Here is a 27,478-nt window from a genome sequence, read left to right on the forward strand (position 1 = left end):
CCCCCAGGAGAGAACCAGAGGACTTAGGGCTGTCACTGGGGCATCAAAGCATTCTTCTCCTCTTCCTCCTCCTGGCCCTCGTCCCCTGAGAGATTTGCCTGAGTTTGCATGTTCCAGGACCTCTTATCGCTCCATCCAATCGCTGATTAGAGAAAGGGAAATATACACAAACCAGCAGGTAAATGAGGATACAGCAGACACGACTCCTATTCAAAAGACCACAGGCTGAAAATACATTTTAGTGGTAGTGGTGGTGGGACTGTGTGAGGGAGGGGGGAGAGAAAGAAAGGGAGGGAGGGGGAGTAGTTAAAACCCTCCCTTTGCCAGGAAATGGATCTGTCTGTATTGGAAGGTAGCCACAGAGCTATGGATTTTTAATTAAATTATGTACTGCACAGAGAGTGGACAATTGATGCTCTAATGCAGTTGCTGCCTATAATAATCATGCATTAGAAGGTCCTAACAGCCATCCCCAGTAGAGGCCTATACTGTAGGAGAGAATCTCACATGATGCCACAGTGCTATGTGACATTCTCTCTACATTGATTATGTTTTGAATGGTGTTATTGATTTTCAACATCAGGATGCTCTCACTGGATGTCCTTACTGACAAATCTAGCTGCACCCTAAAAGTAGCTTTCTATGAAATCTGATGATTCATGCCAGTCATACAGAGGCAGCCTGAAAGGTTTATTCAAGAACTCAAAAGTGTATTTCTGAACCTTGTTGGAAGCATCGCACAAATACTGGGGGGCCCTTACCAGCCTGAGAATGTTGACAGGCAAATTACTTGTGTTGAAGAAGTGTACAAAATACTAAGGACATCACACACCAATGTATTTTGGACATGGTGTCAGTCACAGTTTGCTACCTCACCGTTGATACAAACAATTTCAGAGGAACATGAAAAACTACAACAGTGGTCTGTTGTGTTCTCAGGGAAAACCCTGCAGAATGGAAATAATGCACAAACCACACACCCAGGCAAGATTAGTGAAATATGAAAGGATTAGTTAACACCCAAGGAAGGAGCCACATTTACTCATGCTGACCTCTATGATTGATTGGATGTGATCAGAATGATCCAATCTCAGTATAAGCCCCACCTCTGCCCTGGCTATTGCCCAAATTTAGTTAACGCTCCATTTTTTTTTACATGGCCATTGATGGACAGGGCTTTGTCCAAACACAGTGGACAGCTGATTCGTAACATCACATATTATGATGTCATAACGTAATGACTCTCCCTAAAAGCCTCTGGTTGATCCCAAATGGCACCCTATTCCCAACATAGTGCACTACTTTGGACCACAACCATTATGGGCCCTAGTCAAAAGTAGTGTACTATATAGGGAAAAGGGTGCCATTTGGGGTGCTTACTCTGAATTTGACTTTCTGATTCTACTATATTGTTTGTGGAATGTAAATCTCTTTGTGATTGAACATGAGGTTTGGGGATTTGGGTATGTTTGTTTGGTGTGTGTAGCAAGGTGAATGAATGTGTTACTGCTCTCTAGAGATGCGGACATAAATACAATACAGTAAACAAACGCACTATAATCAATGTTTTTATTCCATCTTTGAAAAACAACTTTCAGAATTGCTAGTTCACCAAAAAAGCTCCCAAAAATATAATGCAGGAATCTTACGTTTTCAAAAAATAGCTGTAAAAAACGTATTTTCAAGAGTAAAGTTCCCACTGGGCACACACTGGTTGAATCAATGTTGTCTCCACGTAATTTCAACAAAATTACATTGAACCAACGCGGAATAGACGTATGTTGCCAGTGGGTTGATTATTTTTACTTTATACTGTATGTATTACTGTATCTCCTTCTGCATAGCTTCTGTGTAAAATCAGCAGTTTGTTCATGGTACACAAATCCTGACCCAACCACACAATCAACCCATTTAAGAGATTAGTTTACAAAAAAAATCTAAAATGGGGAAATTATTTGATCCAAACAGAACTTACTTGCTGACATTTTTTCCATCACTTATCAGAAGATACTACACTGGTCACCATGACAATCTATTCAATAGATTGATCAATATACATACAGGCATCAATAGATTGTACCCTCTGAATCACACCCCATTTTGTTCTGATCGTTGGTTGGCATCTAAGAAGCCACACAGTAAGTAAACCAACTGAACACTTAAAATAAAGAGATTGCAGAAAGATCTCCATATATGTTGGAAATGCCAAAACATTCAGAATAGGAATAATGAATGTCCAAAACAAGAGAACACAAAGCTTTTTAGAGCTATATTTCAATCCATTATTTGTTTGTAATATTTCATATAAAAAAAGAAAAGAACTACCAAGTACCAAGAATTATCTTGCAAATTGTCGCCAATACTTTATTTTAATTTTTTTTTACAGTTGTACTGTTTAGGACAAACTATTTCAAGGACATTACACTCCAGTTCTTTACATTCTTTCTCTCCAGGACTTTGAGAAGATAAAGTCAATAGTATGATATCAATGATCATTGCATCATTCTGATGCATAGGAACATTAAAGGGATCATGAAATCTTGTATTTCTCACTTAGAGTAAACTATATTTGAATCAAACACAGGACATTTCTGAAGTTGCATTTGTTGAGGGCCATAGCATGCATTTCATAGGTGTTACATATTACCTCACGATCATAGACAAACTTTCTCCTGAAACCATGATCCATAACATGACTGTAATTAAAGTTTGACATGTCACCTCTGATTTGAATGTCAATATCTTTCACTACATTTAGTCATTTCATGTCAGCAGACATTTTGACTGAATATACCAGGTATCATGTAGGCCTATTTTACCTATTCACCATTACTGACAGTGAAGTGCTGCATAATTAATGCAACAAGTCTGGTTATTTCGACTAGAAAAAAAGGGAAACTGATGCAAGAATACTTTAATTAAAATTGTACTGTAAATATTTGGTGCCCCCACCCCTCCCCTCCTACAACTCCCACCTCCACAAAATAAAAGTGTTGAGCTTTGGTAAATACTGATGTCTATGACCCCACTTTACCTTTCGTGTTTCAGACATAACAATAACACAGTCAGGTCATACCCTGTGCACCCTCCACCACGTCCCACCACCAGAAGACAAAACTTAACATCCTATTCAACTGACAAAAGAAGAGGATTCTTGTGCGTCCCAAAAGGCATTCCATTCCCTATATAGCGCACTGCTTAAGGGTTAGCGCATTGGGCCAGTAACTGAAAGGTTGTTGGTTCGAATACCCGAGCCGCCAATGCGAGAAATCTGTCGATGTGCCTTTGAGCAAGGCACTTAACCCTAATTTGCTCCAGGGGCACCGTACTACTATGGCTGACCTTGTAAAACAACACATTTCACTGTTCCTATCTGGTGTATGTGACAATAAAACCACATTTTTGTGTGTTTTTTTAAACTTTTGACCAGAGCCCAATCGTGCACTATATAGGGAATAGAGTGCCATTTGGGATGCAACCAGAGATTAACACGCTTATAAATATCTACAGAACACGAGAAACATGGAGTAAACATTTCTCTAACAGTACGGATGTGGGGTCCACAACATAATACACTGCCCTTTCTTTGAATCCCAATGAAACAGCGGAGTAGGATTGCTTGGCAAAGAGCGATTTGTGGATTACTCAATATCAGACAAACACTAGAGACAGGGTATCAGTTGTAAAATTGTAAAATGAAAAAGAAATGATGATGGAGACCCTTGCTGCTTTATTCCAAAGCTTTCAATGCAGAATGAAACCTTAGGCACTTCATAGAGCGTAATAGCATAAGGCGGCGCTTTATCTTGTGAATAAAACAACCACAAAACAAATCTCTTTGGGATACAGTGACTAGTCTGGATTGGGCATGTGTGTGTGTGTGCCTACAGTTACAATCTGAGCAGTAGAACATATCTTGTTAAATCAATCCAGCTTTTGCCACCACAAAACCGCTGCCACCTCACAATGTGTATACCTAAGATATGTCAGTGAGTACTGTAGAACTTCTAGAACAGACAATAACGCAAAGAGAATTTATAAAATACATACTTTTACGTCTCAGTAATGTAGTTTTTTACAAACCGAAACAGTTTACCTAAAATAGGATACATTTTAAAATAGTAAAAGTTGAGTGGCAATGACTTTGCAAGCTATGGATAAAGGGCAACCGGCAGGGGGTAAACTAGTATGCATTGTGTTCACTCTTAGCAGCCTACTTATCACAAGTCCCTCACGCTACCCAAATATGGCACCCAGAAGGCTTCACACAAAATGTAACAAAATTAGAATACATTTAAAACAAGGCCTTGGTTTATCCAATATGGCATCCTTAGCAGACTAAACACCAGCAGAGAATCTCTCCAAATTTGCAACTGAACTATAGTCTAAATCAGTCTGTTCATTTAAAGGGAATTTCTTTAAAGAGGGTGCCAAAAGTTTAGGTGAATCAGCTCAAGTGTCCTGTACCTGATGCATCTCAGGGTGAATCTGCATAAAGAGGCAGGGTTTATGTTACACCCCTGCCTTTACGCGACGGGTGTGACCCTTGGTTTGTAATGGTCCCTATTGGCCGAGGATTAGGTTATCTTCAGCTAATGAGAATGGAGGATTTCATGTAAATACAACATACACAGAGGCTGTTAACGTATGGCTGTTCTTCCTCAACATCCAAGACATTACAAAAGTAATCATCTACACTTCTTACCATATCAAACATTTAAAAGACATCTTAAAAATGTATAGAAAAACCTAACGATTGAAAAAGAACAACCATTTTCTGCAAGGAACAACGCAATTTTTCTTTCTTTAAAAACAAAACAGATTTAATTTATTTTTCTTTTCAGAAGGCACAAAGATGGTGATCCCTTGCTCCCCATGTAAAGTCTGCTCAAATGAGGTCATGTCATATCATGTACTGTAATGTCATTTCTAGTTATGTCATGCTGGCCTTGGATCAGAAAGACCACCGGGTTCAGCTTTCAAAATGAATTTCCTGAGGGACTCAATCCATTCAGGAGAAACTTCCTTAAAAACCGCCTTTATACAGGCCTTGGAATAAGAAATGGAAATTAATATCACTATATGGATTTTGTAGTTTCCTTGAAATGCTTTAGAGTCCCCCTTCAAAGTGTTTGTACAGAGATTATTGTCGAAGCAGAGAGGTTGTGTGTAGAGTCAATTGTTTTGTGTCACAATTAGTGCTATAAAATCGAAGTCTCGTTTTTGGAGAAACAACGATCTGGCCAGTCGGTTTAAATGATTGGAGTACTAGTATGTGTTTGAGTCCCGATTTAAAATGAGAAAAGAGTGAGCCACTTTGCATTGCGTTTGTTGGATTGTTTCCAGAAAAGCAGTTTTGAAGCACCAGCTAACATACTGAGGAGGATAGTAGGAGCAGTGGACAGCCGTCCAGACACAGTTCAGGGGCCAAACAAACACACCGCCGAGTGTGTGTCTAGGATACTAACACCGCACACAGTGTGTGTATGTAAGTAAGGTTTGGGATTTTTCCGTCGGTTGATGGGTGTGGTCTGGCTGGGAGTGGGAGATTCTGGCTTGTAAGAGGGGGTGTGTCGTGTCAGGGGGCTCGTAGCTGCTGTAGTTTGGCATAGACGTCGTCCGCCTCACTCAGCTCTTCAAAGACGGGCAGGAGGCTCAGCAGCTCTGTGTCCTCCAGGTCATCAAACCAGGACACCACAGGCACCTGAGGACACACACACAGATTAAAACATTTGACATTTTAGAGAAATAAGGCTATTAATGAAGGAAATAACCTTTTCTGTCACTGCAGTTGGGAAATGTTGATTTCCACAGTTTAAAACACACATTCAGAAAATAAAACTGGCATGTTGGGATCAAATAGCTCCTTGCTTAAAACAGGAAGATCACCTCAGTGATTCTACATTGGGACAGGCCTGTAAGGCCTTTGGTGATACAGTAAAGCTCAGGCTGGGCAGCAGGACTCACAGCGTTCTCAGGGTGGAAGATGTAGGAGGCGGGGGAGTTGTCCAGGATGAGGGTCTTGTTGAGCTGGCGGCCCAGGCGGCTCAGGTCCTTGACGTAGCAGCCCTGATGGAACACACAGGACTCCCGAAAGAGACGCGTCCGGAACACACCACACTGATCTAGAAGGTCGGTCACTGGGTCTGCATACTGCAGGGGAGACGGGAGGAGAAGGTGAAAGGGAGAGAAAAAGATAGAAACAGAAAGGTAGAAGGCCAGGCAGGTAGTAGGACAGAGAGTAGGATGTAAGGGGAGAGTGGTATGTTGGGTGGTACAGACGACTTAAAGGGATACTTCGGGATTTTGGCAATGAGGCCCTTTATCTGCTTCCCCAGAGTCAGATAAACTCGTGGATACCATTTTTATGTCTCTGCAGCGGTTTGAGGTTAGTTGCTAACTAGCGTTATAGCGCAATGGCTGGAAGTCTATGGGTATCTGCTAGCATGCTAGCAGATACCCATAGACTTCCAGCCATTGTACAACGCTAGTTAGCATTTGCGCTAGCAAAACTACCTCTAACTTCCTTCATACTGGGCACAGACATAAAAATGGTATCCACAAGTTCTTCCAACTCTGGGGAAGTAGACAAAGGGCCTCATTGCCAAAATCCCGAAGTATCCCTTTAACATTGCTGGAATTGCTACTTTTTCAAGAGGCATATCTCCTCGCCACCAGGGGTAGTAAATGGAATAAGTACCAGTTAATTTTCCAAATCAACAGAAAAAGCAATGTTACCTTTGCGAGACTTGCAGTGAAGAGAACACACTCAAACAGCTCTCCCATCCTCTGGAGGAACTGGTCTACATGTGGCCTCTTCAGGACGTAAACCTGGGACACGTCACAGCACGGTTAAAAGCATCTGGCTAGGAGAATCAAGTACAGCTATCTATCAGCGACCATCTATGAACACTAGTCTATGGACTAACTAACTGACTGGAGCAACTCCACACAACTCCAGTCTGTAAGGACCACAGTATCTATTGATCTGCAATCTGATCAAAGTTATTCACTGGCTACAGAGTCTACTCACCTGGCTTAACAAGCCTAATGTGTTAGCTAATTGAAAAGGCAACAGTGAAAAAAGGCTGGTGAGCACAAGTGGATCCATCTTTCATCCATTCAACAACCTGGTTCAACATTTCATAAAATAAAATAAAGCCAACGTATAAAAAAATAAAAAAAAGGAACAGAAAGGTTAAAAAAAGGGTTAAACATTTATTGAATACAATGGAGGCCTGCCTCCCTGTTTGGTCTGCCTGCTCTTTCCTATTCATTCCGTCTGTGGGTCAGGGAACGTGTCCAAGCGTCTGTCGGTGTGATCGTTGCAGAGGGTGTGTTGGAAGTTGGCAGCCGCCTCCTGAAACAAGTAATCGAGAATAGGCCGTGCTGGCAGGAACCAGCCTATCCTGGATTACTTGAATCAGGCCGAGGCCAAAGAGCTGTGGCCAGTGTCCCACGGCGAGGAGGCCGGAGAGGGGTGAGGGAGGCCTCGCTGACCCCTGGCTTAACTGTACTATACAGCTTTAACATTTTTACAATTGATACATATGTAGATATGACTTCTACAATAACTACTAAGTATATCCATCTTGATCATGGAAGAGAACACATTTATACAACAAATGTTCCATTTACACATTACTTTTGATTTCAAATTTGATTTAATGTATTAACGTTAAATGCGTTCAATTTCAGAAGCAGTTATACTTCTTCAATGGGCTGCAATAGCTAAACATAACCACAGGGAGGTTGATTATTTGAATTTGTCCGATGGAGCACACAGTATATACACACACAATCCGTGTGTGTTGATCTGAATGCCATTGCCATAGTCATTGTTAGTTACCTGGTGTGTTGTTCCTTCAATCTCCACAGGTACAATGAAGTCAGCATTACTGATGGGCTACAGGATCAGAGAAGGACAACCATTTACCATCACAGTTTTCAGAACAAATAAAACCAGTTGCAGTGACATGCAAAAGACAAACATATACATTAACTACAAAAGTTAGATATTCTGTAATCTCCCGTTGCCAGATTCTGTGTGTAGACCGAGAGAATCTGCCAGGACTGAATGGAATGCGCGAGATCTGAGCAGCATTAGTTCCGTTTTGGGGGGTTTCGTCACTGGTTATGTGGACGTAAATGGATGGGGCGAAGGCGGTGCTTAAACTGCTTCGCCTTGAGTGCTTTGCGTGTGTGTCCACACGGACAGGAAGAGGGGGGGGGGGCTTTGACTGAGTTTGTGAGGGTGGAGACTTCGTTTTTGTCGGAACTCTCAATTTCTAACACGTATGAAAACAGAAGTTAATCACACAGCTGACCAACTGACGCAAGATTTGACTTCTGGGCTAACAGAGATGATATATTCTGATAAAACGCATCTAAAAGCCAAGTTTTAAATGAGGAAAAAAACTAAGCCCTCCTGCCCACCAAAAGCTGTGATGCCCTATCGAAATCATGCCCTATCAAGAGAAACATGTCAACTAGGGGGGACATGTACAACAGTGGTCTGTCTGCCAGTGACCATTGATTTGTTGATGAATGTGTTTACAGGATCATCATCTCCTCTTTCACTCTCCCAGCCAGTGTAATGAGCTACCTGATCCAGCTAACAGCTGTCCATTACTACCTAGGACACACAGACTTATAGGGGGATCTACAAGTGAGACGGACACAAACAACGAGGACTTAAATCAAATGATTACATTTTAATCATTTAGCAGACGCTGTTATACAGAGCGACTTACAGTAGTGAGTGCATACATTTTCATACCGGTCCCCCGTGGAAATCGAACCCACAACCCTGCCGTTGCAAGCGCTATGCTCTACCAACTGAGCCACGAGATTACAGCTTGTTGTTGCAAACAAGTGAAGTAAGAGCTATGGATCATGCCATTATATACTGCACAGGATCAAAACAACATTTATCTGAATCTTTGATATGTGGTGAGATAATAGGTCAAGGTTTTCCAATAGTTTCTTATTAAGAGTGTGTGTGTGTGTGCTACCTTGAAGGAGCTGTGCACCAGCGTTTCGTCCAGGTCAATGACCACACAGATCTTGCCCTCATCCTGGGGGGTTACCTCTGGCAGTAGACTGGTCTCTGGGACCTGAGATGGGCGGGACAGGGAGAATGGTAGGGAGTAGAGGAGGGTAGAGGATAGAGGCAGGGTAGAGGTGGGGAGGTCAAAAAGGAACCACATTACCCAACCTGCACCACTACATGTTGCACTCATCTTCCTCTCTTTTTCACATTACAGTGCACCAGCCTTGTAAGAATCACATTAGCTATAAGAATCACATCAGTCCCAGTAAGTAAGTCGCCATTGTTAACTACAGTTTAGAAATACTTCTGTCCCACTGTTTAAAAACCACTGTAAGTGGTTAATTCTTATATCTAGGATTCTTATATTCAGAGTGCACTGTAGTAACATGTTTGGCCACCTGGTGACACTTTTCCCTGAGAATTTAAACCAGGTGTCAAACCTTTTCTTGCCTAGGGACCCCATCATACTTTAGCAAAACATTTTTTCTTGTCTTATCACGTGAATGGCAAGGAGAAGTAATTAACATTTTTAAATGAATAGATTGTGAATAGTTTTTCATTATTTTGACCTCCCCACATTATAATTGGAAGAAGTGGAAACTAACAGCCTATTAGCTAGAAGGGTAACTCCAAACACATTTTCGCTAAGAGCAGCTGTTTAGCTGGATAAACAAAGGTAAGCCATGTGTAGGCAAAAATGTATGTCCAAGTCAAGAAAGCTTACCAGCTGCTTGCCACACTGGTAGCCTATTCACGGGTGCTTTTTCAAAGCCTAGGGCAGATACTCCTGTGAGTGTAATTGGCTTCAATGAGTGTAATTTGCTCAATATTAGGAGTAGGAGAAATAAAGTGGACATTATTAGAAATATGATATTCTCCTCTTTTCTACTGTAGGTATGTAATTAAACTTTTGTTTATTCTGTTAGCGATATTCATAAAAACATTGAAATAACAATTTTAAAAAATACAAATAATTTTCGCAGACCCCATGCAGTACCTGAATACCCATGATTTAAATGTCTGATGACACACACCACACGTGATGACAGATTCCAGAGGGAATCAATCATCTATTAACCTGGGACCTCTGGTACAATTCTACACAGGAATCATGTTTCCAGTTAGGAAAACCCTTTAGTTGGAGAATGAAGGGTTCAATGTGAGTTTCAGAATAATAACCTATGGCCCATCTACAGTAACAACTTAAGACACATATCCTATTGCACAATGCACTGTCCTGCAAAACTGAATTAATGTCCTTTTCCATCCCAAATACAACAGCATATAACAGCAGTTTATAACAGTATGAAAAATGTATGCACTCACTAACTGTAAGTCGCTCTGGATAAGAGTGGCTGCTAAATGACTAAAATGTAAATGTAAATAAAATGTCTGAAGATAATGGATCAAAATAACAACTAAAAACTGTTATAACAAACATTTGCCTGAGCGTCATACCCAATGTGACAGTTTAATCTAACCCCATTCAGTATAGTTTTTACTCCCGCAAAAACCACAGTGATATTGTCCTTTACGTACTTGAAACTGGTGGCGAAGGTTTTGAAGTAGATCAAGCTAAACAGAGAGATGAAAGACCGTTAACTAGGTTCTAGAGTCAACTCCCACTCATCCATCCCAAACCCACCAACAGGGCTCAACACAAACATCTATTCTAGGCCTATATCCATGACAGTTCTGAACTGTGCCTAGTAGAACACAAGCAAGAATTAGGCTACATATCAGCAACAAAGTATTTTATTGGCTTGAGGACAGGCCTAATACTGCCTAGTGGTGGGAGAAAAGTAGTTTAATTTCCGCAACCAAAATATTTTACTCTTTGGTCTAAATGTGCTGCCGCCTACAAGGTGCCCATCTATTCTAAACCTAGCCATGCTCTCTCTGAACACTTAACAGAAGAACAGTGAGGTTCACACAGTCATGTTAATCTATGTCATAAAGTCAAACATAACAGAGAGATTGGTGTTTCTTTTGTTACAGATTAATGTTTGGTAAAAGGTTGACGCATCATCAGTCGAAGGGGGTGCTTAGTTAGCACAGGGGAGAGTTTAAGCTGTTAGCCTTAGTCTAAACAGCTCACATCTAAAATCCCATTCACCAACATGTTAACTAAACCAGTGGCATCAATATATAGGGTGTCCACCCAATATGCCCAGAGTTGGTGAAAACACACTTTGGAGATGAAATTTCACTTCCTTATGTTATAAAATACATTTAACAAGACAAATATGATTATTCATATTCTGAATCGTTCAGTGGGGTATTTATCTAACATTTCATTAACAGTATCCAAAAAGTCGGATTTCGTATCCTAATACATCAGATAATAAGCACCAAGCTCCTTTTGAGGATTTTACATGTTGTGGTGGTAGTCTTCAAGTTGTTTCCGTGGGTCGCAAAAAGCTAAATTAGCATGGCACGGGATGAATTAAATGTAAAAGGCTTTGAAAATAAAAAGCTTGCAGTAAGCTCAGTGCTTGGTTGACATTTCACAGAGATATGCTTGTTTGTGTGAAAAACCTTCGAAAAAGAATTTCGCATTAATATGAAAAGCATATCCTAAAATATGAAAATACTACATGTCATGTCTCAAAATCGATCTATCTTACCTCTATATTGTTTTATATCCTGCGGACTCGAGATGAAAGATGACGAGTTCAACGGAAAAGTGAGCATGTCCAGTAGCCTTCATTCTCGCACAGCATCCAGCCTAGCTGACGTGACGCTGTGCAATTTTCCTTACTTCTGACCACTCTTTTTTCTCTGGCCTCCATTGATTTGGCCATCCTACAAGGGTAAAAACTCCAATAACTTTTGAACGGATTATGATAGAGACATGAGGTATTTTACCCATGGTCAAAATATGCGTTTTGTTTGGACACCCTACAATATACGGTAGTTCTAATAAATAAATAAATAAATACAGGGGGAGGATCTGGGAAGCGTGGTAATTTCAACTACGAGAAAACGGTGGCATTGGAATCATTTAATTGTATTTATCTACACCCTCTTATCTTCACCCAATTAAATCCTGAAGACTTAACTGAATTGGGGATTGAGTGAATTCTTGTGATGTTCGTGAGCAGTCTAACATCTGAACATGGTGTGGGGACATGAGTAATTAAGCAATGAGGAACTGTAATTCAGAGAGTAACAGATATTAATCTGCAGGGTAGCGTCCCAAATGACACCCTATTCCCTAAAAAGTGCCTTAATTTTGACCAGAGCCCTGTGGGTCCTGGTAAAAAGTACTGCACTATATAGAGAACAGGGTGCCATTTGGGACGTAGTTATGCTTACCCACTGACCCAAATACTAGTGTTGTCCTGTATGGATCAGCCCAGCTCTACTTTAGTTGGTTAATTACATTAATAGAGCCATCGTGATTCATATTAGGCCACAGTCATTTGATATAGTAATTACATGGTTTATCTAGAGTACTGAACAGTGTGAAAACAGACAGTATCATACTGAATCTGAAGTGATAAGAATGTAAAGCATGAAGTCCAATTTATCTGTGGTCCTCTGTAGCTCAGCTGGTAGAGCACGGCGCTTGTAACGCCAAGGTAGTGGGTTCGATCCCCGGGACCACCCATACACAAAAATGTATGCACGCATGACTAAGTCGCTTTGGATAAAAGCGTCTGCTAAATGGCATATTATTATTATTATTATTATTATTATCTGTCAGGGAGAAGTTATAAAATCTCCATTAGCCTTTCTTCTCCATTTACTCTGATTTTTCTAACATGACATTTAATTGGACTTGCCACTTTTTAAGACCAATTCTGATGTAAATTGCATCACTACTAGCCATATAGCCTATTGGACAGAAGTTGGTCTACTACACTAATGCTAGGTCTTTCTATAAGCTACTCATCAGTGTACTCAACAAGCCCATCTTTCACTTTTGTTTTCAGGAAGTTTGTCGGGGTGGGCCATTGGAGTGGCTGGTTGACAGGTGTTTGTGTTACCTTGGCGATCGTCCCATTGTCCTCAGGAGGGAGTAAGGTATCCTGGGCAGGGGGTGGAGGCTGAGGGGCATCCTGTGCTCGGAGGCAACAGAAGAGCGCTTTGAAGATATTTCGGCTCCGAGGCTTCTTTGGGGAAGATTTGTTCACCTGGCCTAGGGAGAGAAGGAACAAAATATACTCAAACAAATGTGTAAATAAACTCATGGCAGGTGAAACCCATATGGGTATACCCACACCTAGAATATAAGTTACTGAGTGTTTTAAAATGGGATAAAGACACAAAAATGAAATCTCCTACCCCCCTTACCCCTAAACAGACTTCTCCGGGACTACTTTCATTTGTAGTCATGAGTCTTCAAGTCAATCTCAATCACAAACCAACACCCACAACAAGTAGGCCTCCAATAACTGACAACCCTAATTGGCACCAACCCTTTGTCACCCTCCCTAATACCAATTAAAAACTGGGTGGTTCGAGCCCTGAATGCTGAAAGCTGTGGTATATCAAAAAGTATACAACGGGTATGACAAAACAAGTATTTTTACTGCTCTAATTACATTGGTAATAGCAATAATCTCCCGAGTGGCGCAGTGGTCTAAGGCACTGCATAGCAGTGCTAGCTGTGCCACTAGAGATCCTGTTTCGAATCCAGGCTCTGTCGTAGCTGGCTGCGACCGGGAGACCCATGGGGCGGCGCACAATTGGCCCAGCATCATCCAGGGTAGGGGAGGGAATGGCTGGCAGGGATGTAACTCAGTTGGTAGAGCATGGCGTTTGCAATGCCAGGGTTGTGGGTTCGATTCCCACGGGGGGCCAGTATGAAAAAAATAATGTATGCACTCATAATGTAAGTCGCTCTGGATAAGAGCGTCTGCTAAATTACTAAAATGTAAATGTAAATGTAAATGTAATAAGGCACCTCGGGTGACAGCTAAGGGTATAAAAACAAGCCCAATGGAGAATCTCCGTTACTCCAGGACTAGGCTTAATTGGTGTTTGGTAAACCGGCCTTAAGGGTATACTTAAGCGATAAGGCCCGAGGGGGTGTTGTATATGGCCAATATACCATGGCTAAGGGCAGTTTTTAGGCAACACGGAGTGCCTGTAGATTAATATACAGGCACTCCGTGTTGCATCGTGCATAAAAACAGCCCTTAGCCATGGTATATTGGCCATCTACCCCCTCGGGCCTTATCGCTTAAGTATACCCTTAAGGCCGGTTTCCCAGACACCAATTACGCCTAGTCCTGGAGTAACGGAGATTCTCAATTGGGATCGTTTTTTTATTCCAGGACTAGGCTTCATCTTGCCGGCCATTATATGCCTTCCATATCCCTCTCTATAAGAGAATCCTGTTGTCACTAGAATATATCCATCAGGCCTTCCTCCCTAGTCTTTACCTGGGCTGACATCAGAGCAGGCAGGAAACCGATCCTGCCCTCTGTGTGGGTCTAATTCTGCATAGGCTCAGTTCACAGGGAGTTGGCTCCATTTACACACTCAGGCATCTGGGAGGCACGAGAGGAGGAAGTATAAAAAGCCAAACTGACTAACTGGTCTGAGTCACAAAAAGCACCCTATTCCCTATGTAGTGCACTATGGGCCTTGGCCAAAAGTAGGGCCGGGACGCTACCAGTGTCTCAAACTCGTTAGTATCATGGCAAGGAAACAAAACACGAAGCGCATTTAACTTTAGGAAAACATGATGTAGGGTTGAATATTTTCCAGGTATTTTACTAAATGTTCCATCCTGAGAATAAATCACTTTTCTCCTGGTTAACCCAGTATTTCCCACCAAAACCGGAAGTGTCATTCTAAAGCATATAAATGTGTCTGGATTTGATTACAGCTTTTATCGGAATGAAAATTCAAGCCTGATGCTATCTGAGCTATACATTAAAATATATTTTGAGCTAAAGACATTTTATGAGCCCAAGCCCAAAACACCCCAAATGTTATTCAGCACATGGATAGCACATTACGCACCACAGAAAAACAGAAAAGCCCATAAATGAATGGAAAAAGCTCCAGTAGGCTAATCCTTTTGAGTGTGGACTGTATTAGGCCTACTGTACTGTATTATCCTGGAATTAAGCACCTCGATCAAACCATGAAGCTGGGAGAGAACATGCAATACTGGTGCAGGACATGCGTCCTACAATTTTACAATTATAGGCTAGTAAATTAGATTTTTAATGTAAATGTTTAGTAGGCTGACGCATATATATCTTTCATAATATTTCCCCTAATGTCATGCGACATGTGTATTACTCTCTCTCCATTGTTGCTTCATCGTTCCTCACTTTCAACAGTAACAGTGCATTCGGAATGTATTCAGACGCGTTGACTTTTTCCACTTTGTTACAGCCTTATTCTAAAATGGATTAAAAAAACATCTCAATCTACACACAATACCCCATAATGACAATGTGAAAACAAGTTTAGACATTTTTACAAATGTATTAAAAAATAAATACCAACATTAGTGCCAGACCTCACTAATACTCGTGGCTGAATGGAAGCAAGTCCCCACAGCAATGTTCCAACATCTAGTGGAAAGCCTTCCCAGAAGAGTGGAGGCTGTTATAGCAGCAAAGGGGGACCAACTCCATATTAATGCCCATGACTTTGGAATGAGATGTTCGACAAACAGGTTTCCACATATTTTGTCATGTAGCGTGTGTGCGCGCGCACACACACACACAGAACAAAAATATAAACACAACATGTAAAGTGTGGGTCTCATGTTTCATGAGCTGAAATAAAAGAGCACAGAAATGTTCCATATGCACAAAAAGCTAATTTCTCTCAATTTTTGTGCACAAATTTGTTTACATCCCTGTTAGTGAACATTTCTCATTTGCAAAGATCATCCATCCACCTGACAGGTGTGGCATGAAGAAGCTGATTAAACAGCATGATCATTATACAGGTGCACCTTGTGCTGGGGACAATAATGACCACTAAAAAACACAATGACACAGATGTCGCAAGCAGTGGCGGCTCCTGAAAAAATTCTCAGGAGGGGCAATTTTTCTGATGATTTAGGTGACCTACACACATTTTAAAAAAGATATGTCCAGCAACAACATGAAGACAGGGGCAGCATATAAGTCAATACCAGAAGCATTTATTGACTGATCTGGGGAGATGGATTCCAGTTTCTGTGACAGATTATAAATAATCTCTGATGCCTTTGTTATATTAGCTTTTGGTTGAATGTACTGTCGTAGTAAATATATAATGTTATAGCTTGGTCTGACTAAAATCTTGTGCATGACCCATTTTGTGTTGGGCGTTTGTTTTCAATCAATGCTGTTCCTATCCTATAACAATGGACAAAAGAGTCCTATCTTGTCAGCCTTGTCAGCAGGTGGCCAAGGACAACACCCACGCCATAGGTCTCTCAGTTCTTCCAACTCACGAGTTCTTGCTCTGAGGACACACACACACACACACACACACACACACACACACACACACACACACACACACACACACACACATCATCACTGATAACACACACACACACACACCATCACTGTTAAACACACACACAAAAATCCCCTCTCTTTAGGCTGAACATTTGAAGACAGAGAACCCGACTCAGAGCCAATGCAACAGTGGAGGGGACCTCGCCCAACTCATCAGGACCAATCAGAAGATCAGAACTACTAGATTCAACCTACATCATTTATTGTATAAAATGTCTGCACACAATGTTTTCGGGGCTCTCTTCTCCCTAAGAGTTTGACGAACGAGTCCGTGCACGCGATTCCAGATATCTTTACCTCTGAATAAACTGCCTTTATTATACCATATCCACCCTGTCCAAAGTCTCTACTTGGTCTCAGTTCTCCAGTAAACTTGTGATTATCAACAGTACACAACGGTAACAAACAATTGGGGGAACTCACGGGGCAGATAGTAAGGTCGCAATAACACAGAAAGCAGTTCAATGTCGGGGTACAGAGTCGCTCTCTTACCAGGATCGCGGTCCGCTCTGACCAGGGTGAAGCCGGCCGGCTCCACTTCTCTGTCCGGGACTCTGTCATCCAGCCAAGTCTCCCAGCTGTATTGGGATTCCGCTGCCAGCAGCGTTTTCATTATTTAGTCCGTTCGTAGCGGGTATGTACACGATCAACAAGATCAGTCCAAAACCAACCACTGGAAATCCATGGTTGGCAGAATGTTTGTAAACTAAGTCTACAAATTAAAAACATAAAATAACGCCACACTGCAGGTCGCAACAGAGACGCTGCTAGCCGCTATTGTCTTAGTTACGTTCATGGTTACGTCACGTATGACGAAAGCGCGTAAGTGCAAGCCCACAGACACCCATAGAGAATGTATTGAAAGCTTTGAAATTTGAAAAAAATAGATTTTACATGACAGGCTATGAGAGACTTCTGGGCGATTTTCAACTTGACTGAAATCGCCCCAAAAACGGGCGGGGCCATTTGAAGCACGACTTTAGCCTGATTTGACATTTAGTGGCTGGCAGATCAGACGTGAACACTAATAACTACTGTTGCCGTGATATAATTGATTAGAAAAAAAATCCCTTCCTTTTCCCGTTTGGCAGTGCGTCGCCCATATCGCCCTATTGAACAGGCCGTCCCTGGTCGCAAGTTTTGAGGGAGCATGCAATTGGCATGCTGACTGCAGGAAAGTCCACCAGAGCTGTTGCCAGAGAATTGAATGTTAATTTCTCGACCATAAGCCGCCACACCAACGTAGTTTTGGAGAATCTGGCAGTACGTAAGACCAGCCTCACAACCGCAGACTACGTGCCCTCCCAGGCCCACCCATTGCTGCACCACTGCCCAGTCATGTGAAATCCATAGAATAGGGCCTAATTTATTTATTTCAATTGACTGATTTCCTTATATGAACTGTAACTCAGTACAATGGCTGAAATTGTTGCGTTTATATATATATATATATATATATATATATATATATACACATACACACACACAGTGGGGAGAACAAGTATTTGATACACTGCCGATTTTGCAGGTTTTCCTACTTACAAAGCATGTAGAGGTCTGTAATTTTTATCATAGGTACACTTCAACTGTGAGACGGAATCTAAAACAAAAATCCAGAAAATCACATTGTATGATTTTTAAGTAATTAATTTGCATTTTATTGCATGACATAAGTACTTGATACATCAGAAAAGCAGAACTTAATATTTGGTACAGAAACCTGTGTTTGCAATTACAGAGATCATACGTTTCCTGTAGGTCTTGAACAGGTTTGCACACACTGCAGCAGGGATTTTGGCCCACTCCTCCATACAGACCTTCTCCAGATCCTTCAGGTTTCGGGGCTGTCGCTGGGCAATACGGACTTTCAGCTCCCTCCAAAGATTTTCTATTGGGTTCAGGTCTGGAGACTGGCTAGGCCACTCCAGGACCTTGAGATGCTTCTTACTCCTTAGTTGCCCTGGCTGTGCGTTTCGGGTCGTTGTCATGCTGGAAGACCCAGCCACGACCCATCTTCAATGCTCTTACTGAGGGAAGGAGGTTGTTGGCTAAGATCTCGCGATACATGACCCCATCCATCCTCCCCTCAATACGGTGCAGTCGTCCTGTCCCCTTTGCAGAAAAGCATCCCCAAAATAATGATGTTTCCACCTCCATGCTCCACGGTTGGGATGGTGTTCTTGGGGTCGTACTCATCCTTCTTCTTCCTCCAAACACGGCGAGTGGAGTTTAGACCAAAAAGCTCTATTTTTGTCTCATCAGACCACATGACCTTCTCCCATTCCTCCTCTGGATCATCCAGATGGTCATTGGCAAACTTCAGACGGGCCTGGACATGCGCTGGCTTGAGCAGGGGGACCTTGCGTGCGCTGCAGGATTTTTAATCCATGACGGCGTAGTTTGTTACTAATGGTTTTCTTTGAGACTGTGGTCCCAGCTCTCTTCAGGTCAATGACCAGGTCCTGCCGTGTAGTTCTGGGCTGATCCCTCACCTTCCTCATGATCATTGATGCCCCACGAGGTGAGATCTTGCATGGAGCCCCAGACCGAGGGGGATTGACCGTCATCTTGAACTTCTTCCATTTTCTAATAATTGCGCCAACAGTTGTTGCCTTCTCACCAAGCTGCTTGCCTATTGTCCTGTAGCCCATCCCAGCCTTGTGCAGGTCTACAATTTTATCCCTGATGTCCTTACACAGCTCTCTGGTCTTGGCCATTGTGGAAAGGTTGGAGTCTGTTTGATTGAGTGTGTGGACAGGTGTCTTTAATACAGGTAACTAGTTCAAACAGGTGCAGTTAATACAGGTAATGAGTGGAGAACAGGAGGGCTTCTTAAAGAAAAACTAACAGGTCTGTGAGAGCCGGAATTCTTACTGGTTGGTAGGTGATCAAGTACTTATGTCACGCAATAAAATGCAAATTAATTACTTAAAAATCATACAATGTGATTTTCTGGATTTTTGTTTTAGATTCCGTCTCTCACAGAGTGTACCTATGATAAAAATTACAGACCTCTACATGCTTTGTAAGTAGGAAAACCTGCAAAATCAGCAGTGTATCAAATGTATGTATCAAATGTATATATATACAGGTAAAAGTCAGTAAATTAGAATATTTTGAAAAACTTGATTTATTTCAGTAATTGCATTCAAAAGGTGTAACTTGTACATTATATTTATTCATTGCACACAGACTGATGCATTCAAATGTTTATTTCATTTAATTTTGATGATTTGAAGTGGCAACATATGAAAATCCAAAATTCCGTGTGTCACAAAATTAGAATATTGTGTAAGGGTTACATTTTGAAGACACCTGGTGCCACAAAATAATCAGCTGATTAACTCAAAACACCTGCAAAGGGCTTTAAATGGTCTCTCAGTCCAGTTCTGAAGCCTACACAAACATGGGGAAGACTTCAGATTTGACAGCTGTCCAAAAGGCGACCATCGACACATTGCACAAGGAGGGAAAGACACAAAAGGTTATTGCAGAAGAGGCTGGCTGTTCTCAGAGCTCTGTGTCCAAACACATTAATAGAGAGGCAAAGGGAAGGAAAAACTGTGGTCAGAAAAAGTGTACAAGCGATAGGGATCACCGCGCCCTAGTCAAGATTGTGAAAAAAAACCCATTCAAAAATGTGGGGGAGATTCACAAGGAGTGGACAGCTGCTGGAGTCAGGGCTTCAAGATCCACCACCAAGAGACGCTTGAAAGACATGGGTTTCAACTGCCGCATACCTCGTGTCAAGCCACTGTTGACCAAGAAACAGCGCGAAAAGCGTCTCACCTGGGCTAAGGAAAAAAAGAGCTGGACTGCTGCTGAGTGGTCTAAAGTCATGTTTTCTGACGAAAGCAAATTTTGCATTTCCTTTGGAAATCGAGGTCCCAGAGTCTGGAGGAAGACAGGAGAGGCACAGGATCCACGTTGCCTGAAGTCTAGTGTAAAGTTTCCACCATCAGTGATGGTTTGGGGTGCCATGTCATCTGCTGGTGTCGGTCCACTCTGTTTCCTGAGATCAAGGGTCAACGCAGCCGTCTACCAGCAAGTTTTAGAGCACTTCATGCTTCCTGCTGCTGACCTGCTCTATGGAGATGGAGATTTCAGGTTCCAACAGGACTTGGCGCCTGCACACAGCGCAAAATCTACCCGTGCCTGGTTTACGGACCATGGTATTTCTGTTCTAAATTGGCCAGCCAACTCCCCTGACCTTAGCCCCATAGAAAATCTGTGGGGTATTGTGAAAAGGAAGATGCAGAATGCCAGACCCAACAACGCAGAAGAGTTGAAGGCCACTATCAGAGCAACCTGGGCTCTCATAACACCTGAGCAGTGCCAGAAACTCATCGACTCCATGCCACGCCGCATTAATGCAGTAATTGAGGCAAAAGGAGCTCCAACCAAGTATTGAGTATTGTACATGCTCATATTTTTCATTTTCATACTTTTCAGTTGGCCAACATTTCTAAAAAATCCCTTTTTTGTATTAGCCTTAAGTAATATTCTAATTTTGTGACACACGGAATTTTGGATTTTCATTTGTTGCCACTTCAAATCATCAAAATTAAATGAAATAAACATTTGAATGCATCAGTCTGTGTGCAATGAATAAATATAATGTACAAGTTACACCTTTTGAATGCAATTACTGAAATAAATCAAGTTTTTCAAAATATTCTAATTTACTGACTTTTACCTGTATATATATATATATATATATATATATACACACACTCAGCAAAAAAATAATCCAAATAACTTCACAGATCTTCCTTGTAAAGGGTTTAAACACTTTCCCATGCTAGTTCAATGAACCATAAACAATTAAATGAACATTCACCTGTGGAACGGTTGTTAAGACACTAACAGCTTAGACTGTAGGCAATTAAGGTCACAGTTATGAAAACTTAAGACACTAAAGAGGCCTTTTTACTGACTCTGAAAAACACCAAAAGAAAGATGCCCAGGGTCCCTGCTCATCTGCGTGAACGTGCCTTAGGCATGCTGCAAGGAGGCATGAGGACTGCAGATGAGGCCAGGGCAATAGATTGCAATGTCCGTACTGTGAGACGCCTAAGACAGCGCTACAGGGAGACAGGACGGACAGCTGATCGTCCTCTCAGTGGCAGACCACGTGTAACAACACCTGCACAGGATCGGTACATCCGAACATCACACCTGCGGGACAGGTACAGGATGGCAACAACAACTGCCCGAGTTACACCATGAACGCACAATCCCTCCATCAGTGCTCAGACTGTCCACAATAGGCTGAGAGAGGCTGGATGGAGGGCTTGTAGGCCTGTTGTAAGGCAGGTCCTCACCAGACATCACCGGCAACAACGTCGCCTATGGGCACAAACTCACTGTCGCTGGACCAGACAGGCTAAAAGTGCTCTTCAATGACGAGTCGCGGTTTTGTCTCACCAGGGGTGATGGTCGGATTCGCGTTTATCGTCGAAGGAATAAGCGTTACACCGAGGCCTGTACACGATTTGGAGGTGGAGGGTCCGTCATGGTCTGGGGCTGTGTGTCACAGCATCATCGGACTGAGCTTGTTGTCATTGCAGGCAATCTCAGCGCTGTGCGTTACATGGAAGACATCCTCCTCCCTCATGTGGTACCCTTCCTGCAGGCTCATCCTGACATGACCCTCCAGCATGACAATGCCACCAGCCATACTGCTCGTTCTGTGCGTGATTTCCTGCTAAACAGGAATGTCAGTGTTCTGCCATGACCAGCGAAGAGCCCGGATCTCAATCCCATTGAGCACGTCTGGGACCTGTTGGATCGGAGGGCTAAGGCCATTCCCCACAGAAATGTCAGGGAACTTGCAGGTGCCTTGGTGGAAAAGTGGGGTAACATCTCACAGCAAGATCTGGCAAATCTGGTGCAGTCCATGTGGAGGAGATGCACTGCAGTACTTAATGCAGCTGGTGGCCACACAAGATACTGACTGTTACTTTTGATTTTAACCCCCACCCTTTGTTCAGGGACACATTATTCAATTTATGTTAGTCACATGTCTGTGGAACTTGTTCAGTTTATGTCTCAGTTGTTGAATCTTATGTTCATACAAATATTTACACATGTTAAGTTTGCTGAAGATAAACGCAGTTGACAGTGAGAGGACTTTTCTTTTTTTGCTTAGTTTATACATAGTCCCCAGCACAAGGTGCACCTGTGTAGTGACCTTGCTATTTAATCAGTTTCTTGATATGCCACACCTGTCAGATGGATGGATAATCTTGACAAAGGATTTTTTTTTATGTGTCTTAAAGTGGCAGTGTTGTATTTTGAGACGAGCTAAGTAGCTAATAGGCAGAGGGTAGTATAATTCCTCTGATTCTCTGTAATAATGGTATGGGAATAGTAATGCATTTTATTTTGTAAAGTGGTTACTTCCATCAAACAACAACATTTTCAGTCACCTTGTCTGAAGGACAAGTGGATGAACACGTTAATGTCAAGCCCTGCATCTTTTTTTCAAAATTGAACACCACACATTGGCTGAATGATAGAACAGCTACAGTGCATTCAGAAAGTATTCAGAACCATTGACTTTTTCCACATTGTTACGTTACAGCCTTATTCTAAAATTGATTAAATTGTTTTTTTCCCCCTCAATCTACACACAATACCCAATAATGACAAAGCAAAAACAGATTTTGAAATGTTTGTAAATTAATTACAAATAAAAAACTGAAATATCACATTTACATACGTTTTTAGACCCTTCACTCAGTACTTTGTTGAAGCATCTTTGGCAGCGATTACAGCCTCGAGTCTTCTTGGGTATGATGCTACAAGCTTGGCCACGCCTGTATTTGGGAAGTTTCTCCCTTTCTTCTCTGCAGATCCTCTCAAGCTCTGTCAGGTTGGATGGGGACCGTCGCTGCACAGCTGTTTTCAGGTCTCTCCAGCGATGTTCGATTGGGTTGAAGTCCGGGCTCTGGATGGGCCACTCAAGGACATTGAGACTTGTCCCGAAGCCACTCCTGCGTTGTCTTGGCTGTGTGCTTAGGGTAATTGTCCTGTTGGAATGTGAACCTTAGCCCCAGTCTGACGTCCCGAGCGCTCTGGAGCAGGTTTTCATTAAGGATCTCTGTACTTTGCTCCGTTCCTTTCCCTCGATCATGACTAGTATCCCAGTCCCTGCCGCTGAAAAACATCCCCACAGCATGATGCTGCCACCACCATGCTTCACCGTAGGGATGGTGCCACGTTTCCTCCAGACGTGACGCTTGGCATTCAGGCCAAAGAGTTAAATCTTGGTTTCATCAGACCAGAGAATCTTGTTTCTCATGGTCTGAGAGTCCTTTAGGTGCCTTTAGGCTAACTCCAAGCAGGCTGTCATGTGCCTTTTATTGAGAAGTGGCTTCCGTCTGGCCACTCTACCATAAAGGCCTGATTGGTGGAGTGCTGTAGAGATGGTTGTCCTTCTGGAAGGTTCTGCCATCTCCACAGAGGAACTCTGGAGCTCTGTCAGAGTGACCATCAGGTTCTTGGTCACATCCCTGACCAAGGCACTTCTCCTCTGATTGCTCAGTTTGGCCAGCTCTAGGAAGAGTCTTGGTGGTTTCAAACTTCTTTCATTGAAGAATGATGGAGGCCACTGTGTTCTTGGTGACCTTCAATGCTGCAGACATTTGTTGGTACCCTTCCCCAGATCTGTGCCTCGACACAATCCTGTCTCGGAGCTCTATGGACAATTCCTTCGACCACATGGCTTGGTTTCTGCTCTGACAAGCACTGTCAACTGTGGGACCTTATATAGACAGGTGTGTGCCTTTCCAAATCATGTCCAGTCAATTGAATTTACCACAGGTGGACTCCAATCAAGTTGTAGAAACATCAAGGATGATCAATGGAAAGTGGATGCACTTGTGATCAATTTCGAGTGTCATAGTAAAGGGTCTGACTACTTATGTAAATAAGGTATTTTCGATTATTTTTTTTTACTTGTAATCCATTTTAGAATAAGACTAACGTAACAAAATGTGGAAAAAGGGAAGGGGTCTAAATACTTTCCGAATGCACTATATTTCCATGTTAACATTTTATGGGATGCATTTTCTCCATTGTTTTTGATGGTAGCCCACTCTGGTAGGCCTACATTATGATCAAATAGCCACAGTAGCCTACTTGGTCACTGTTCAAATTGTAACTTAAAGCACGTACACAGTAAATGCACTGGAAGTTGCACTGAATTTTCACAATGTTCAAGTTCGCGCTCAGCAGACCTGAAATTTGCTCAGTGCCAAAACAAATGAAGGAACATTGTTAATGATCATTCTTCTTGATATGCCACAACTGTCAGGTGGATGGATTATCTTGGCAAAGGAGAAATGCTCACTAACAGGGATGTAAATAAGTTTGTGCACAAAATCTGAGAGAAAGCAGCTTTTTGTCAGTATGGAACATTTCTGGGATCTTTTATTTCAGCTCATGAAAAATGGGACCAACACTTTACATGTTGCGTTTATATATTTTTTCTATACATATATATTTTATTTACACACATAAATTATATATATATATTGAACAGGACTATATATTGTGAATGACATTTGAATGGAATTGATGGAGAAAGACTTCTCGCGTGCGCACTGTTTTAAAGCAATGATACTAGTGATAGGAAGTTTTAAAACTCTACAGCTGTAATTAAAATAACATCTTTACAATTAAAAAAATAAGGTGACCCCGAAAGCCAGACAGATGTGTAAATTAGACACGCATTCAGTCCTTATATTACTGTAGCATAGGCTATGTTGCAGCAAATGTAGGCCTACCTGTCACAAAAAAATAAGTTACCATGATGAGATGATACATGCATTCGGAACTTTATGATTGATCATGCAGCTAGATGATTGATCATGCAGATAGCAGAGAGAAGGCCATAGAGAAGCCAGATTTAGACATTACATATAATTTAACAGTTCCATTTCACGTCATGCTGTTCATATAAATAATGTATTATAATTGAACGTTTTCTCGCTGTTATTTATCCCTGGAAAAGGGAGTGGGTTTGGGCGGGAAATCTCAGTAACTCTGTTCCCTCTATTCAACCCTATTATGTTGTCATCCAGAGTCACATTTATTTATTTTCCAAGCTATAGCACACTAATTTAGATATAGCAGGTTTTTAAAAGGACCAGAGTTTGGTCTGCTTTGTGTTTTCAGTTTTACCATGGAAAACAATAGTGCGATACTGGTGTCGTCACAACCCTGGTCAAAAGTAGTGCACTACATAGGGAATAGGGGGCCATTTGGGACTTAGTCACCGACTCAAGAGGAGGCTACAACCAACAAGCGCTGACAAACATTTAATGTCTATTATTAGACAAATGCCAGCATTGCTATTACAAATGCCAGCATTGCTATTAATAGTGACTTGGCACCAAGAACATTTCAGCAACAAAAACAACAGCCCAGAATTGAAGAGTCTGTTGGAGTACGCCAGCTCTCTGGTACTCAGGTAAGAACTAGGAGAGATAAATCCAATTGAATTACGGGTAATTCCACAGAAACTGAATTGTGGCGAGACACTGATTTTTCACTTAAAATGTATTCCAAACAAAAACCACCGATTTAAAGGACTACTTTTAAGAATCTACACTAAATATTTTACAAAAACACATTTACTGGAAGAACTGTGCAGATGCAAAGTTTGGTAACAGAATTTCGTTAAAATCTCCCTCAGTTCTTTTATGTGTCCATGTTTCCCCAAAATGTTGTTAAATATCTGCTTTGAATTAAGATTCAACGATGTCTGCAGAACGAATGGGTTGTCAACTATGTATGACATGACACATTGACTTTGAAAAAATATTTTGGTTATTGAACTACAGTAGGTGAAGTGGATAACGAAGTACTCCCTGTTCTAAACTGGGACTGGGTTCAACTTCACAGCCGAAACTCATCCTCAAATCAATAACATTTTATTTTTAACATGCTTCGTAAACAACAGGTGTAGGCTAACATTGAAATGCTTCCTTACGGGTCCTTTTCCAACGATGCATAGTTAAAGAGAATTGAAAAAATATATAAATAGTAACACGAGGAATAACTACACAGTAAATAGCTAATAACAATTAAAAATAACATGCCCATATATAGGGAGTACCAGTACCGAGTCGATGTGCAGGGGTATGAGGTAATTGAAGTAGCTATGTACATATCGTAGGGGTAAAGTGATTAGGCAACAGAATAGACAGACAGTAGCAGCAGCGTATGTGGTGAGTGTGAGGCGTCAGTATGCATGTGTGCGTCAGTGTAAGTATGTGTGAGTGTGTCCAGTATGTGTGCACAGAGTCAGTGCAAGAGAGTTAGTGCAAAAAAGGGTAAATGCAGGTAGTCTGGGAAGCCATTTCATTAGCTATTTAGCAGTCTTGTTTAGCTGTCTTATGGCTTGTAGGTAGAAGCTGTTTAGGGTCCTGTTGGTTCCAGACTTGGTGCACTGGTTCCTGCTTGCCGTGCAGTAGCAGAGAACAGTCTATGGCTTGGGTGGCTGGAGTCTCACAATTTTTGGGGCCTTCCTCTGACACCGCCTGGTATAGAGGTCCTGGATGGCAGGGAGCTCTGCCCCAGTGATGTACTGGGCCGGAATCACCACCCTCTGTAGCCCCATGCGGTTGGGTGCCTTGCAGTTGCCGTACCAAGCTGTGTTGCAGCCAGTCAAGATGCTCTCAATGGTGCAGCTGTAGAACTTTGAGGATATGAGGGCCCATGCTAAATCTTTTCAGAGGGGGAAGAGGCGCTGTCATGCCCTCTTCATAACTGTTTGGGTGTGTGTGGACCATGTTAAAGGTCCTGCACAGTCATCCTATTTCCAAAGTAAAAATAGCCTTAAGGACCAAAACGTCACCCATAATATTTTTTTACGCTATTAAAATGCTCAGAATTGAAGAAATGTGGCCCTTTCTCTCATCTCTAACTA

At 41.9% G+C, this 27,478-nt stretch overlaps 1 protein-coding gene across 2 annotated transcripts in view; it reads right to left on the reverse strand.

Moving 5' to 3' along the window:
• Nucleotides 1–4,289: 4,289 nt before the first annotated feature.
• Nucleotides 4,290–27,478, reverse strand: part of LOC311138188 (carboxy-terminal domain RNA polymerase II polypeptide A small phosphatase 2-like) — a 33,913-nt gene continuing 10,724 nt past the window's right edge. The window contains exons 2-8 of one of the 2 annotated variants that reach the window (XM_084172856.1): nt 13,045–13,196; nt 10,592–10,627; nt 9,015–9,116; nt 7,850–7,906; nt 6,739–6,831; nt 5,968–6,153; nt 4,290–5,704 (exon numbers count right to left, since the gene is read on the reverse strand). In XM_084172856.1, the coding sequence (XP_084028982.1) occupies nt 5,579–5,704; nt 5,968–6,153; nt 6,739–6,831; nt 7,850–7,906; nt 9,015–9,116; nt 10,592–10,627; nt 13,045–13,196 (752 nt within the window). In that variant the 3' untranslated portion in view covers nt 4,290–5,578. The remainder of the gene's footprint in view (nt 5,705–5,967; nt 6,154–6,738; nt 6,832–7,849; nt 7,907–9,014; nt 9,117–10,591; nt 10,628–13,044; nt 13,197–27,478) is intronic. The other variant, XM_084172857.1, reaches the window with a different exon arrangement.

This window comes from Coregonus lavaretus (genome assembly GCF_964263955.1).
Source record: "Coregonus lavaretus genome assembly, chromosome: 12".
Lineage (NCBI taxonomy): Eukaryota > Metazoa > Chordata > Actinopteri > Salmoniformes > Salmonidae > Coregonus > Coregonus lavaretus.